At 38.2% G+C, this 17289-nt stretch overlaps 1 protein-coding gene across 1 annotated transcript in view; it reads right to left on the reverse strand.

Moving 5' to 3' along the window:
* Window positions 1-527: 527 nt before the first annotated feature.
* Window positions 528-17289, reverse strand: part of LOC146477630 (uncharacterized) — a 45254-nt gene continuing 28492 nt past the window's right edge. Inside the window, exons 5-11 of the mRNA XM_085113104.1 lie at window positions 15952-16344; window positions 14768-14875; window positions 6439-7879; window positions 5061-5298; window positions 3893-3926; window positions 3174-3257; window positions 528-2193 (exon numbers count right to left, since the gene is read on the reverse strand). Coding sequence (XP_084969230.1) covers window positions 1907-2193; window positions 3174-3257; window positions 3893-3926; window positions 5061-5298; window positions 6439-7879; window positions 14768-14875; window positions 15952-16344 — 2585 coding nt within the window. The 3' untranslated portion in view covers window positions 528-1906. The remainder of the gene's footprint in view (window positions 2194-3173; window positions 3258-3892; window positions 3927-5060; window positions 5299-6438; window positions 7880-14767; window positions 14876-15951; window positions 16345-17289) is intronic.

Here is a 17289-nt window from a genome sequence, read left to right on the forward strand (position 1 = left end):
ATTAGAATAACTAAACGGTTTGAGTTGAAACAGACTACTTGGAATAAGAAGCTATTCTCTACAAGGCTATAAACTACACAAGAACCATTAAAAACAAGTCAACAAACTTGACCAGCAAAGCAAGAAAATGGACACAGATCTCATAGTGGGATAACTGTGACAACTGGTTGATGTCTGGACGACTTTAGCATAGTGTTGTTAGCAGCGAGGTCTGGAACCAAGGTTACATGATACTTATTTAATTGGTTGAAAATAAACATGGCGGCCACGAATTTAAATTTCATACAGAAGGAACATCTGAAATGTTTCCACGTTTTACTGTTTAATAAGCTGTTGCTCTATTGAAACCGTGCCTCAGTAAATTCCAGATAATGTGGATTGCGTTGGAGCAATTATGTAACAGCCGAATGTAGTAAGATAAAAGAAAGCTGGCTGCACCCCCTAACTATAAACTATATAAAGTTCTTAGAAACAAATGAATTAACTTGAAAAATACAGCAACAAATTAATAATAATAAAAAAGGAAGTCTGTATAAATCTTTAATAAATATAAATCTTTAAATATACACCGTACTGTATCTAATTAAAACTTATGGACTCGGGACTTATGGAATTATTACTTCTGTCATTGTCTCTGAGACGTGTTTCAACAAAATTATTGTCCCCCAAAAACGCGCGTACAATTCCCTTTTTTGTAATGCCAAAATTCTACCACTAACCTTCTTATATTACGACGCCGTGTTGAATTTAATCGATGTTCACAATAACAGTACACCATGACAATAAACACCATGAAACTGTTTTCGAGACTAAGTGACACCTATGCTTCTCACTCATCAACATCCCAACACGTTTACGTTAAGAACTCTAGACTTGCTTTTTGACTTCTTGGCATCAAAACCTGGAATAATGATACCCAATGATTTAAAAACTTTATCAAAGAATTCTTTCAATAAAGAATTGAATAGAATAACTTTATTAACGAGTGGGTGTTTTGTAGCTAAGGGAAGAAGTCCCCTCTACTAATTGTGGGCACCTAAACATTAATAGGTTTCCTAGATTTAAAATCAAATTAGTTGGCTAAGAGCACCTAAAATACTAATTAAAGTTTAAAATTTTTGATACATCCTATCATTTCCGCATACAGATATTCTAAACCTAAAACATGAAATTACACTATTCGACAGCAGGCACCTTAAGTTACAAGCTACAAAAATTTGATAAAAAAAATCTAATACTTAAATTAAAAGTAGTAGTATTTACATGACCGTCATTGTCATATACATGGAGCTGAGTGAGGACTATGTGGAGCAAAGGGTACAGTTTTTGCAAAGATTGAAAGAAGCTCAGGATTGAGTTAGAGACCCACCCGGTGAATAAATAAATAATAAATAAATAAAAATAGAAGCATCGTTAGACATTCTAAACACCAAATTTGTATATCGAGATTGATGCTACAACTCTAAAAGTTAACATCGTAAGATAAGTAATATTTCATTGATACATACCGTTTCCTGTAACTCAGTTCTATACTTTTCTTTGTACAACAATCTACACTTATTTTACTATTTTTATGTTGTAAAAATATGACATGTATATAATGAAATAATGTAGGTTAAAGTATCACGAACCGAGGGAAACAAGTAGGTGATAGGTTACAGATTTCCCTTGAAAATCATCCAGGCGTTCAGCAGGTGAGGAGCAAAGTGAACTACCGAGATAGATACGAGAGAGAGAAAGAAAAAAGGAGGGCAGACTGGGGAGAGGACCCCCATCTCTTCACACTCGTCTTTTTTCTCGTTTGCATTCATATTTTTCGAGCTCCTTTCTTCCATTTGAACGCCCGCATCAGGCTATGAAGTGTCGGCTCAGTAGAGTTATCGAGACCCTAAAGCTTGCTTTATGATCAATTGTCTACAGAGCAACAAAATTCCTCCGCTAACAATTTGCAGCCGACGAATTCATTGCACAAAGCTTCGTATAAAACCTGATAGGTAGCCGAGGAACCATTCTTTTGCGACCACTCCAACAGCATTTGATAAGCCATCTCGGCTAATTTGGTACATGGCTTATCAAGTCCTTCTATTACTGGTTCATCTATTTCAAGGCATCTCGCTAGAGGCTTCCATTTTTGTTTGCTGATTTTCGAAGAAAGCCCCATGAAGTCCTTCTTTGAAACTTCGCCTGACTTAACTGTACAATAGAAAGAAGAAAAAGTATATTTGTTTTAAAATAAGTTAAGAAAACACCACAAGAGATTTAAACCATGCAGTTTGTTTTTAATTAATTCGTTCTAACTTGTAAATTACACAATTCAGCCCTCAGGCGACGATGTAATTTTCATTCATATGAATATTTAAACTCAAGAAAGATACTTTCATTGTTACAAAGCTAACCTATCACCTATTACTTGCCCCTGACTTGTGGCGTCATTACAAGGCTGATTTACACGAACTGATTTATTGGCCCGATTAGTAGAAACAATCAGGCACGAGCCACGTGTCTAACTCTTCCTTGATGATTGAAGTTCTAACAAAATATGTTTTGGAAAACAACAACACCTCAATAAATAAAAACATTTTTCAAAAGCGGCAGAAGTTTAGATTCAGTCTCACCAAAACAATATAATCTCTGTTTTTAGCTGGACTAAGTACTGCATACATTTATCGCCTTAGGCCAGTCAGTGTCCCACACAGAAACTTCAGGTCTAAGGGCAATACATTTTACAGTTTGCAACGTATTGGTTGCTCTTTAAAAATTTGCTCGGATTTTAATATACAAACATGACGCTGGCGCTATTGACCTCAACATTATTAAGGATATGCATGCAAACAGAGAGGGACGTAAGTTATAGTCAAAGCAACGACTGAGACATATAATAACAGATAGGAAGATGGCTGAACTCTAGCTTGTCAGCTAGCCAGCCAGACTAAGGATACAGACAGACAGACAGACAGAAAGACTTATATGAAAACATGCAGGTAGGCACAACAAACAAAGACACCAAACAGCAAACAGATAGACAATCAGAGTGAAATACAGATCGAGAGCTGTTTTGTTTAACATGTGTCTGCAGGCGGCCAGGAGTCCTTCACTGACAACACAGCCATTGATGAGATTGAAGGGACTAATAAACTCCTTTTTCCTATTAATTTTCATGTTACTGGTATTACCTTCATAAGTAGGTTTGAATCGTTTAGGAGCTTTGCAATCAGAAAACGACGAGCCTTGCCTCTTTAGGTTTCCAGAAGAAGTACCTGCATAAGAAGAGTTTATTTTCAGCGTGATCACCTTTTGCACCTGCAAAAGCAAATTTCTTTCTGTTTCGGGACGCTTTGCTGATGCTGCTAGAATTGTAAACAAGGCGTGAACTTATGGCATCACGGCAAACATAAAATGTGATGTCTCCGGTTCTATAAGGCGTGGAGAGACAATTGGTGAATAACATGTTAATTTTATTGTTTTTTATTTTTTTTTTTTTTTTTAGTTTTTGAGATGATCGAGCCGAATCGGTCTGCGAACGGTCCACGCGCGCTACATCGCACTGTCACTCTCTAGTTAATTTTGCTTATCAAGAAAGCAGTGCGTAAACCTCTAATTAGACTAAGGATAAAACAGACTTAGCTTCAAATATATACTGGAGTAATAAATGGAAGAAACTGTTATATCTCATAGCAAGCAGTACAGAAATCAGGACTAAACAACACGGATGGGTGGAGGTACGGTCAGACGGACGGACGGACATCATAACCTAACCAAAATTTCTCGCTTCAATGGGTTCCTAAATTTTCTTACCCATGGTGCTCTGCACGCATGCCTTTGGCGCGCGGAGCTCCGCCTTGAAATGTTGGCGGTACAAGTAATAAACATTAATATTATTGCAGGCACTCACCAGGGTTACGTGTTGTTTCAAATTTCGTCCAAGCCTAAAAAAAAAAAAAGAAGAAGAACCCGATAACTGGAGTCAAAGTGAGGTATTTCCTTCTTTTCAATTACAAAAACGTTGGTTATGAGTTCAGAATGTTCTAGCAGGATGAAAAGGTTTAGATCAGAAAACTCCAGCAGCAGATGCCAAGAAAACATGTTTGACTGGGCTCAAATTGTCGGGGTCACCCAACCAGAACATTAAGAAAAATACTTCAAAATGTTGTCTCATGTGTTTTCAGATCGTTCTGCCTCCTTTTAAAGGCATATTTGTGTAACTCTAATGCAGTTTGATCTCTTCGGATGCTTTAGCGGAAAATTTTCGGGGACAGAATCTTATTCCCAAATTTACGAGCTGTTGTTGGCTTCAAGACAATGTTAATGTATGGATCTTAGTTCGAATTTTTGAACGACCTATTTCACGCTTCGAAAACGAAAGGTGTTAACTTCAGGGTGAAATTTTGAACTGATATTTTGCTGAAGAAAACGCTAGATTTTCCTCTCCACTAAATCAGAAATTCTGAGGCTTTAAAGGCCTTCCCGAAGAGAAATTCGCCGAAATAAACCGTTGTGTGTCACTGAAATGTTAAACCAATACTTTTGAAGGCCATTTTCAAGTCGTAACAGGGATGAAAAATCTTTCCCAGCTCAGTTAGCAGGATTCTGAAACGGCCTCCAAAGGCATTGATTTTGACGCTGATAAACAAATTCGTTATCAAGAACTGGAAATGGAGATGGCAAATCTTTTTGTGGACAATGTAACTATGTGTCTGTTACACATTGACGATGATGATTTTCAAAGGAAGAGAAGGCCTAAGCGAAGAATCGTGTCTTTTTCATCTTCAGGTAACCACGCTGAAATTTCCCATATGAACGGCAGACAATATACGTTCAGCTAACAGGACCAGTCCGGTAACTGGGCTCATATGAAGAGGCATTTAGACATGGTATCAAACGTAAGGTATCCCCAGTGTCATTGTTTATTAAATGCAGCATGTTTCCGCCAGCAGTAATTGCTTGAATTGAGCTTATAGAAACAAATTTCAAACATGTAAACTATTGAATAAATATCGGTGGATAACAAGACAACAACAACAACAACTGGACAACTCATTAAAGTCAAACCGCACACTTACCTCAATCCACGGCTTCAGTGGCTCTTTTTGTAATGGGAGGCCGGGTTTACAGCACAGTTTAGACTTCAAAGAAATGTAGTGGGCACAGTCAGGATGAGGACATTTTGTCTGTTCATGCTTGATGCAGGGCCTCGTTTCCTCCCCTAAACAAACTGTGCACTGAGCACACACCTCCACCTCCATCCACTGCAGCCACGGACAATCCTTTTTAAGTGTTTCCAGGGACTCAATTAAATGTCTAGAGATTATGATCGAAAGAAAGATGGAGGAAGTATAATCTAAATAACCAACCTCATTTACATTGTATTTCCCCTCCCCTCCCCTTTACTCTTGACGAAACGGAAAGCTACAACATTTTCTTGATTAAACGTCCGGTCATTTTTCAAAATCTCGGTTTCTTGGCACTAGAGTTTATTTTAACCTGGTGATTACTAGTATTCAGGGCCTGGTACCAGCATTTTCTCTTCTACTTGGATTTTGCTAAATTGTAAGCAAAATAACAACCAGGCAGGAACACTGAAGTGAACCCTGATGTCTTTGTCACTGTGAGGAGATGTTCACCTTATGAAACATATCAGTTTACAAATCGCGTCTTCCGTGCTACTGCGCAACGTTCTGCGCATCTCGCGATGTTCGAGATATATAGAGTTTGAGATAATAATTCAAAGGTACTTTTTTCGCGGCTGACGACCATGTGGGAAAAAACAGCTCTGAACAAATGCTGGAATCCAAAGAGTGAACTGAGGGGTAATTAAGCATTTTTAAGAAACAATGAAACTTCAAACTGGAAAAAAATACCATATGTAGACAGTACATAGAAAACGTGATCAGCTTCTGCGGCGATCAAGAGAAGAAACTGTTTAAGAAATTATTAATTCAACTCGGTTCTCTACTTGAAATACGAATGAACTGATAAAAGGCTAAAAGGTGTTACATCTCTAATTTGAAAATTACAGATCAACTTACCGCTTCAACGGCTCATTAAGTCACGCAAAATACAAAATTTTCACACCAAGATAATTTCATGTTCCCTTCTTTTTCTTTACATAAAGATTTAGAGGTTATCCCAAAGATTTTAATGCGCATTGCATTGTTAGTGAACTAAACTTTCGAAGCCGGGTGAACTGGCAACAAGTAATTTCGAGCGGCCAAGATAACTCGATATTGCCCTGTTGGGTACGCTTGTTCGTGTAACCAGCCATATAATAAATGGCAATAATGCAAATACATAATATCTGAGGGAGCCAGCTGCTCATTACATACCATTTCTTTTAAACCTCGATTTTTAATACTTGTGAGCAACTTGGTAGATGCGAGATGTAAATACCCTGTAACACACTTAAATAAGAAACAGGATTGACTGCCAATATATACCTACCTAAAGACACTTTCGAAATGCTCTGACACTGACAGAAGTGGTTTGTCCTCTCCTGTCTCTCCTCTCAATATGCACAGCTTAATTACTGTTTTGTAGCACACCAAATGGATGAAATAATTTTCGTCAAGAGCAAATTCGGCTTCATTAACGTACAATTCGTACTCATTGGTTCTTTTGGGATCTGATAGCCACTTTCCAAAGAGAACAACAAGTCGGCAAAAAAGTCCAAAAGGAACATAATTTGTCCCAACAAAAGTGAGGTACAGTGGGGCAGAGCAGGCAGCTGTTTTCTTAGATGCAGCAATTGCCTCTTTGCTAGGTGTTGTTAGCATGCATGGGACAAGAGTAAGTGAACTTCCAGGTTCGCTTCCTGGCCACTCGCATATTAGATTGAACTTATCCATCAAGGAAATGAACAAGTGTTTAATGGGAGGTAGTTTCTCATTTTCACAGGCATAATCAAGCAGGCTACTGGTAAGGATTCCTTTCTCTTGTAATTTTTCGCGATCTTGGGCAACAGACATCCTCTCGTCATCAGAGGGCGTCACATTTATTATCCGACAAAGAACATTTATGAGCCACTGGGGATCCAAGACAACAAGACCATCGTCACCAGAATGTTCATGGTAAACTATTGAACCATGGGCATGGAGAAAGTGTAAAAGTGCATCAAAGTCTTCCTCGCTGTCATATTTACAGAATTTTGACGCAATCTCATCTTTAAAGGTTTTTGTGTCGACATACTTCCTGACGGCACTTTCCTTTATAATTTCTTTCTCCACATGATGCCATTGTAAGGGGATCTCTTTCTTTGTATGCAGCATCTCCTTGGCATAACCCAGAATTTCATCTCTCAAAGTTTCAATTTTCTCTTGGTTTGTTTCCTTACCAGCAGTGGTGTTATCGATGCAAAAAAGTTTAACGATATGGTCAGTATATTCCTTTGCAAATTCCTTTTTAAGTTTCTTTTCTGCTTTTCTAACTTCTCTCTCTGGGTTGAGACATTTGTCAGCATGTGTACCCACTAATATGACAGGAGTTGGCTTTTCGTTCTCGTCAAATGTCTTCAAAGAATGTATCAAATCGAGCCACCTCATCATGTGATCCAAATTGGTGTCTTCACCATCACGGGCTGCAACCTCGCACTCCCCGCCATTCACATTCACGTGGCATTCTGCTGCAACGCTAAACTTCTTTCTTAAGTCAAAACATAACAGACAGATATCATCTGGAGACATAAAGATAGGATGAATGGCATGATAGACGTCTTGTCCAGCAAAATCCCAAATGATAGGCCAAATTTTGTCATCTTGGTCAATTTCAATTTCCTGAAACTGGTTTACAAGGGAGACAATCTCTGGTGGCACAGCGCCTTCCTTCTTGGAAACATCCTCATGTGTGCTATCTTCTTGTGGAGCACTTTGGTGAAGCGGTTCCATTTCTACGTGAAAAAATACATTTATGTGCAAAAAAATTAAAATCAACAACCCTTTGCGCTACCTCATGCCATCATGTTTTTCTCCCATCCGTTACACTCATAGTTTTCTCATTAGATCTTATCACAGTTTAAACAGACATCACCGTGACAGTACACTTTTATACTTCAAAAGAAAGTTGTTCACGTAATGCAACATCTAAATCAATTAATGGATTTATCTGAGCTTTATATTCCTTAACTATTCTAAGCACTAAAAATAGACTTCAGTGAGGTTAAAACATGCTACCAATCTTTTCCCTATATATGAAGAGTGATGCCTTCTGCCTGTCAAAGCCGGCCTGCCACTGAAGCCATACACATCGCATGCCCCCAGTATTCTAGCCCTTGGTAATGATAAAGGGCAGAAGTGCAAAAATGTCCAGCGCCTTTAAATACGCGTACCAGTATCTAGCTAAAAACCATAGTTCTCTAGTTTGGGGGTTGGGCGAGTGGCTAATAACCGCCTTCACTTCCCTGATGGAAATTTTTCTGATTATGGAAACTACATCGTCGACGATAGATTAGTTTATAAACGTTGGGTGTAGATAAACGACCTCCCGCATTCCAGACAATAAGTTCGTCTGCAAAATTCTAAGTACTATGATCGAAGTCCAACGATTTCAGTGGGACCCAGATATTGGAGGAAGATCGTCATATGTCATATCTTCCTTGGTATATATGGGGGCTTTGGCTAACAATTGAGGTGATTTTTAAGACGATAAAGTGACTTTGTAACTTTAGGGCTGGACTTGTCTTCATGCAGGCGAGTGTTTTAACCAGCGGGATCATGGCATGCATCCTTGGGCCCTGGGTATTCTCATCATTGGAAATGGATATAAGAAAAGGCCCTAGCTAAAGGTGCACTATTGAATTTGATCTTACTGAGAAGTTCCCGACATAGCTGACGGGGTAGTCTTCAATAACATCTCTAAGATATAGGTCAGGCACCTTAATATTAACAGTGAAAGGATTATGGAAATTGTATACCGATGGCCAATTTTATTGGCTTGTCCATAATAAGGAGTGTTATGTCACAACAACGAAAGCAAAACAAAAAAGCCCAAAATAAATAAACAACAACAGACAGCCTCATCTGCTATTTCTTCAGGGCCTTCTCTGTGATATTACTGGTGTACAAAAACCTGGCTTTGATGTTTAACGGAAAAGCAGAATAGAAACCCTATTTTGGACATGCTTATTTCCTGAAGGACAGAAAGAAAACATCCAACATAAAAAAGCCAGGGCTATTTGACAGTTTGCATTACAAGAAGGAAAAGCTAAACTGGGAATAGAAATCACCTTTAAAACCAAGATATGGTTTATGTGAAATCTAGGTAAAAGTATTTTGGCCCTTGAAACAGTAACATCTTAACAGCGAAGCAAAAAGACATCACATCTTGTTCTGTTAAAAATCTTGGCGAAAAAGAAACGGTACATCTATGGAGAGCATGGCCATTCATTTAAATTAATTTTAATTTCCATGAAACTTGTGTGATTTTGTGGGAAAATGCAAATACACAATGCTGTTACAGTGGCATGTACGCTCTTCACACTAAACAAGTTTAATAAACAAATTCTGAGTAACTGTTACCTCTTTTGTACTAATTTATTATGTCGTAAATTAAGTTTAACTTTGTTAACTTTTTAATTTGGTAACAAAGCTTGCTGTTGTTGTTTATGCTGTTATTATTGTTGTTAGATGCACGATGATTGTTATTTTGTCAGTTTGAATGATGTTGAGTGGCTGGTTTGCTTGTTTCACACATCCTCATAGACCAAGGAACAACGGTGGTGGTCGTCATCATCACCATCATTATTATTATATGATGTAAGCCTGCTAAGTTTTCCGCCTCAGCTGTCGTCTAAAACCAGCTGCTTTCCCTTTCATTATCCAGTCGTGGGCTTCAAAATAATTTATTATTGAATGTCAATTGACCTGTGAAATACGGAGTGGCTATAAAATATTGACTTCTTTAGTTACTGTTGGAAAGCGGCGGTAGAATGAGGAGGGGATCTAACCAGGTTTTGTGTAGTTTACAGCTGTAGCTACCCACTTGTTAACTGAGGTTACACAACATTTTAGTTCTGTCAAAGCTTTATTAAACTACGCAAAAATCAAAGGCTCTTGCGAGCCAACTCGTGAATGGAAAAGTAAATAGCGGCAAGGTATAAAAACATTGTTTGCATTGTGTTTGGTTGGCCCAGGACTCAAAATAAAAGGCTTAACAAGTGCTCTAGCTGGTCACCGGTACTATGTGGCGTTCAACAGGGAAGTCTTCTTAGTCCTCTACTATTTAACATCTTTATGAACGACATAAACGAAACTGTCACCGTTTCTTCCCTCTGTCTCTATGCAGATGATACAACTCAATATACGGCGGATTATAGCCCAGTTGTTCTTCAACATTTATTAAACCAAGACATGGAAAAACTATCTTCCTGGTTTGCCTCTAACTATCTACAGGCTAACGAGGACAAGACCCAAGCGATGATCCTCGGGAACTCATCCTATCGATATGACCTGGAGTTTACCGGCACACCCGTTGATATCAACAACCATTTAAAGATCCTAGGAATATGTTTAGATAACAAATTATCTTTTAAAGAACATATAAGTATCATGCTGAAGAAAGTATATTCTAAGATAGGCGCACTTCGCCGCCTTAAGCGCTTAGTACCGGCAAACACTATGTTGCTTCTTTATAAGAACTTTGTATTATCACATTTTGAATACTGCAACTCTTTACTTATGGGTATAGGTAAAACACTTAACAAGAAACTGGAAGATGCGAACTATTATGGTCTACGAACTATAATGAACATGGGGAAAAGTACTGATTATGAATCAATTCTTAGGATGGCAGACATGAATACATTGGAACATAGACGCATAGAACAATCTTTGATGATATTTTTTAAATGTTTCAAGCAGAATGGTTCAGGCTATGTAGCCAATTTATTCAAACCCCGAGTTACACCATATAATCTTAGAAGCAATGGTCTAAATGTTGTACAAACTTCATAAAATAGTAGATTCCTTCATGGCTCATATGCGTACACGATCTCACACATCTGGAACCAGTTGCCATCTGCTGTAAAAAACGCACCTAATGCATCATCCTTTCGGAGACTTTTAACTAAGTTAAATTTTAACGGCTCTCAATGCAGCAATTGCCTTTGACCTGATTTATTTTTATTTATTTATCTTTATAGATAGATGTTATTTTTAATTTAATTAGTAGCTATTAGCTTTTTTTTATATTGTCAAACACTTTAATCATGAGCCTGTGGCTCGGGGGACTGGGAGACCACCCCCTGTGTATTTGACATTAAATAAATTACTTACTTACTTCACTGGCATTTGCTTCCACATCGTAGGCCACTTCAAGTAAATTGTTAGCCGTTGCCCTCAGCAAGATTGAGCTCCTTGAATAGTTTTGTATTTTTTACTCCTTGAATAGTTTTGTATTTTTTAAGAAAGTTTTAATTTTGAAAATTGTTTGGAGCCTTTCAAATGGTTGGCTTTTTTAAAAGCCAAAAAAACAAACAAAAAGGAAGATTAAGAAAGAAAAAGAAAAAAAATTTTCCATTACCTCAAGAATCGAATTCGGGACTCTTTGCATCTCTGTCAGCGAGCTACGCCACTAGACAACACTGTCCACGACTTCTGAAGTTGAAATTAATTTTTGTATTTATACGTCGTTGAGGGTTTTGAATTATCTGGCACCTGTGGCGCTACGATTTTAACGGTCAAATTACTTCGGACCGCCAAAAAAGAATACGCGAATGAGCAGGGAACACCGTCACACGTTTCTCCATCATATTTTCTGCTTCCACTTCGCACAAAATCCCTGTTGACTTGGACGACAATCTCGGCCTTAAGCGGCTTTCAACGTGGCGCTTTCTTACTTTCACTGTAGTTTCGGTCAATGTAAGGAGTAAGCAGACAACACACCCACTATTCGTTGAGTTGATTTTACGTCCTTGTGTTTTGTCCCGTAATGCCGGCTGATGGTGAATACATGCACTATACGTAGACTCATGAATAATTTATGATTTTAATTAAAATCCGATTAAATCAATATAAAGTTTACAGCTGATCAAGCGAGCGAGTGAAATTCAGCCCACATTACGATAACTCTTTCATTGCGCATGCGCGCATTCATGAGGTAAAAAGGTTAATAGTTCTCTTCATTTCTTGAGTACATAGTTTATGTTCATTATAGTTTATAAAAAATTGTAACGAAGCAAGTGATGTAATTAACGACTCATCATGCAACGGATACCCGCGGGGGGATGGGAGAATACCGCCCGATCCCGGAACCTATCAGATCGCAGGATTTGTAGAATACTGCCTGCTCACACACTGAGAAAAAAATAAACGCGAATACCTTACAAGCGAACGACATTGCATCTACTGTGTGGACTAAGAATAGAAGTATCTATGGTATTCAATAACATTTCGCTTTAGTGCTTCTGCAAATAGCGATAACGTTCAGTTAATTATTTCCCTGAATATTACATGACATTTTTGCTTATCGTACCATGCGTTTGTGTCCAGTACAATTTTTTCTGAGCGTTTCTTCTCAGGCTTTAAATGCCAGGCTTAAATGAGCCGTTCGCATGTCTTCGCAGCGTCTTCTTTGCAGCCACACGACTCCAAATCCCCAGGCAAAGAAATTGTAATCCAAGATTTTCGCTAAAATTATCCTCTGGATCGCATCCCGCCAAATTGCATGGGAAATTTAACAAATGTTCTCGCCTATTTACTTTAGGACTATAATTTAGTGCCTTCTTCCAGAGAATGCGCGATCTTCGTCGATGACCTTGTTCCCAGTCTGCTCGCTATTGCTCTCTCGAGAACGCACCATGGTTGCCTAATCGCCGGCGTTCAGAGCAGAAGTGTTGCTAACTTTATGCCCTTTAAGGGAGCTCAGTTTGAAGTGAAATGGGCAAAAAGATCAATTTCAGTATTGCCGAATGGAAAACAAAGAATTTTTGGCAAAAGAATGTAAGCAGGCGACGTATTTGACTTTATAAATTGTAATTCTTCAGAAATACCAACGGACTGAAGCAAGCCGCGTGTGAATATAATTCAAAGGTAATATTTAACGTCCTTTCGCCATGTAACTAAATTAATTTTTTGTAGTCAACTTAGTTTAATAGAGGAGGCCGAGTCACGCTTAATGTCTGGGTCAATTCCAAAAGCGATCCCCCTGGGCAAACCCCCGGGCATTTGACTTTTTTAAAAATGCCTGATCAAATTCCCCTCTATATGGGCCGATTTCTAGGTCAAATGCCCCACTGGTTGGGGCTGAAAAGTCATAGTGTTGTTTTCTTTTTTGTATTCGCTAGCTCTGTTTATATAAAAATCAACGAAATTGATACATTCATAAATTTAAAACAATTTATTATTACAGATAATGCATAACATCACATGAAACTCAACTAACAGAGAGTTTAATGATATACGTACCGATACTCGCTTTTCTTTTATATTAAATGTACTTGAAGTTTGCAAATACGTGTGATAACAAGAACAATGATAAAAAACACTATGTTATGAAACCTAGACATGCCAACAAGTCGAGCTTCAAACGCCGAGCAAAGGGAGAACGAAGCTTGAGGGAACTTGGACATACCACTGAAAATGAGAAGCGAACGGCAATATGTAACCCCGCCATGCCAAAAACAATCTCAGATATATTTGTTGGAACGCTTCTATACACACCACTGAAAATGAGAAGCGAAGGGCAATATGTAACCCCGCCATGCCAAAAACAATCTCAGATATATTTGTTGGAACGCTTCTATGGCTTACTACATTAAAAACTGTTTGATGCAAAATATACGAGTAAATTCTGGCTGTGAATAAAGCATTCCGACAATTTATGCGACCGCTGACCAGCATTTTTTCGACTGGTCAAATGCCCGATGGGTCGGGTTTCTATTCGCGTCAAATGCCCCACTATGTGGAGCCGAACAGGGGTCCCTGACTTTAAGTAGTAGTTAAACGGAAAAATATTGAGCTCAGAGCGCTGACTGCAATCGAAAACAATATATTTTCTCACAGGAAATCGGTGACCAAATATATATTCATTACTGTGCTTCGCGGACTGCATGTATATAAACAATTAATTCTTGACAAGAAGAATGTATTTGATTGTATTTTCGTGTACGTGATGAATATAACGCTGTTGCTGAAAGAACTATGTATGAACTAAATTTCATTTTATACAACAAAAGAAGTACTTATTGCAGTTCAAGCTTGAATAAGTGATCTTTCTGGTAGAATTCATGGAAACAGTTCCGCCTACTTTAGATAAATTACTCCAATTCAAGTTGCAGAATAAATTATTAACTTCTGCTTCTTTGACCGTTTGAAATTCACTACAATTTACTTAATATATGAGTTTGGCAGACTGCATGAAACTGAGCCAAATTTGTCGCAGTTCTCTTGCTTTTGTGCCCAACAACCAGCTGCAACAAGGGTCTAGGGAGAGAGAGAGGACCCTGGGAACGAGGTTGCTTCATCGAGCGTATGACGCCACACAAAGGATCTCAGAGAAGCAACCGCCTTGTAGAATCATTAATGGCTTTAATTTGCAAACTGAGTAATGGCGGGCGGGATTTCGACGGTTTTTGGCCATCATTATCATTATCATTATTATTTCTAGGTTCAGTAAGCTTACGTAAAGCTTATAGCTATTTTTGCAATTATAAATTCACTGAATGGATTGAAGCATGAAAAAGGGGTAAAATAACAAACATTTTTGTCATAGTAGCACTTTATATCTAAGAGTAAATAAATATTTTGCTGCTTGGAATAGAATAAGAACAGTGGCAACTTACGATTTCTGCGTGTAGTTTCCATCTGTGAGTCTTCAGATTTGTCGTAGAACTCGGCTTGAGTTCCTTTGATTCCCGGCACTGATGATTGATGTGGGTGTAAGGTTGTACCTGGAAAAAGAAAAAAAAAGCTGATACGTTGGACGATACTGATAACTGTTGAAACTGCTACATAGCACGCTCCTGCGCATGCTTCAGTTCTAACAATCGATGTTTGGAATTCTCCTGTACCCCAAACAAAAAATTAAATTGATTGATGAAGAAGACGATCTGTGACAGACAGACAGACAGACAGAGAGACAGACAGACAGACAGACAGACAGACAGACAGACAGATAGATAGATAGATAGATAGATAGATAGATAGATAGATAGATAGATAGATAGATAGATAGATAGATAGATAGATAGATAGATAGATAGATAGACATCTCTCTAGATCTACTGAAAGGTATTGCGGGAGGCTATGATGTAAACAGGGCATGCGTATTCAGTAACAGGCCTTATACAAGTCAAATAGACGAGCAAAAATTCCTCCTTCTTGACTTGTGCACGCTTAAGCTGACACAAAAAATACAGGCGCTTGTTTACTTTCTTTACAGCCTCGGATACGTGATTATTCCATGTAAGATCGCAAGATATCTGCAAACCTAAGATCATTGCTTGCTCTACACACTCTAAATCCTGACCATTAATCATAATAGGATCAAAGTTCTTTCTAGAGTGACTGAATGTTATACGCAGTTCCCTGCACTTGGCTTCATTTAGTTGGAACTTACGACACAGGCACTAATAAGCATGGTCCACTAATGGCTTAGTGCTACGGATGGGAACGGTGCAACTGTCAGAACCATCCTGTTTGACTTCCGCAAGGCGTTTGACCTTATTGACCACCAGATCCTAGTTCAGAAGTTCATTTCGTACGATCTCCCAAGCGGAATAATTGACTGGATAGTTAGAGAAGGACATCCACTTTATTGAATTTGTCATGCAGTGTATGGAAAGTGTATGGAAACCGTTAAAAAATCAGTCAAGCAAATAAACAAAACCAGTAAACAAAATTGCAACCAAAAAAGAAAAACCAATGAGGTTTTTTAATCAGACTGAATTCATTTGCCACCGCAGAGACTCTTATATTCAGTTCTTGAACAGATTAATTTAAAAGATATTTAGTACACATGACTTACCTTCTACCCAAGCCGGTTCTTGAATTTGTTCTTCACTCAATTGTTTAGTGGTGTATTGTTCCGCAGGTGTGGTGAGTAACTCCCCAGTTAACATTGAAGCGGTTATCTTGTAATCAAACACAGTTGCGTGCTCAAGGGCATCAGGATTTCTCCAGGGCCCCGTTCCAGCATTCTTGACAGCAGGAATCATTTCCACTCCATTAGTACTGCGTTCGTTTCTATTAAACGCCAAACCTCTCAAATTTTTGCCAAGGCTGGTTTTGCCAACACGGTCCTGGCCAATCAGTAAAACCTTGACACGTTTATCGTAGGTCACTCCCCCAGTCTCTAGAGCCCTATTATAAACAGCAAGTAGTTTTGGACCTCCAGCCCAGACGTAGGAAGGAACCCTGTCTGAAAAAATTATTCTTCTTGAGTTAATACAGTCCATAAAACGTCACAGATACTGTCTCTCCCAGTTGAAGACTCGTCCACAAAGACGTCGCTGTTAGCGATTTTAAGGTTCCCAAATGCTTAGCAATAATATTCTGTTTTCAATATTTAGTAAGATGGCCTAATGTCCATGGTTATCATTATGAAATCATTTTCAGAGAAACAGGCATTAACTATTTTCCTTATAAAAATGAGAAGTTTATATGTCATTTAATTAATTGTCCCAGAACACTTCTTTTAGTCCTGACTCTATGCTATGGCATAGAGTTACTCTGAAAGATATTAACTCTGTTAGAGCTACAGCTGAATTAGATAACTGTATTTATTGGCTGGTAAGACAAGCAATTCTACTTCAGTATAAATTTGAGCAAAAGCTTTCAAGTGCACTACGTATTAACCGCCACAGACGAAATTGTGCGATTTGAGTTTCATTGTCCGCGTAGCTGCCAAAGTTTCAATCATTGATGTAATATGTCAAAAATAGACAGTCTCAGACTGCATGTGTCTACTGCAGTTATGGTATAGAAATGTGATATAAAAGAATTGAAGAAAAGGGAAATAAGACTGAAATGAAAACGAAGAGGGAGGAGTGGAAATAGGATAGAGATTAAAAAAAATAGTTGTAAAAATATTGCACAGAATACTGGTGAGATTGAGATTAAGCTGGTATCGTTTACCACAAACATTTTGTAAGAAGAGAACTGTAACTTTATTCTAACATAAACAACATATTATATAATCTTACAACGTGAACCACAACTTTGTACTGAAAGCAATGCAGCAAAGATCTAGACATAAAGTACTGAAAGCAAAGTTCTAACCTGAAACGTAGGCATAAAATGCAACAGAAACTATTAATTAATCTATACTGAACTTATGAATGGCAAGTAGCATTCTTTAACCCTT

The sequence above is a fragment of the Pavona decussata genome, unplaced genomic scaffold (genome assembly GCF_977016875.1).
Source record: "Pavona decussata unplaced genomic scaffold, jaPavDecu1.1 SCAFFOLD_69, whole genome shotgun sequence".
Classification (NCBI taxonomy): Eukaryota; Metazoa; Cnidaria; class Anthozoa; order Scleractinia; family Agariciidae; genus Pavona; species Pavona decussata.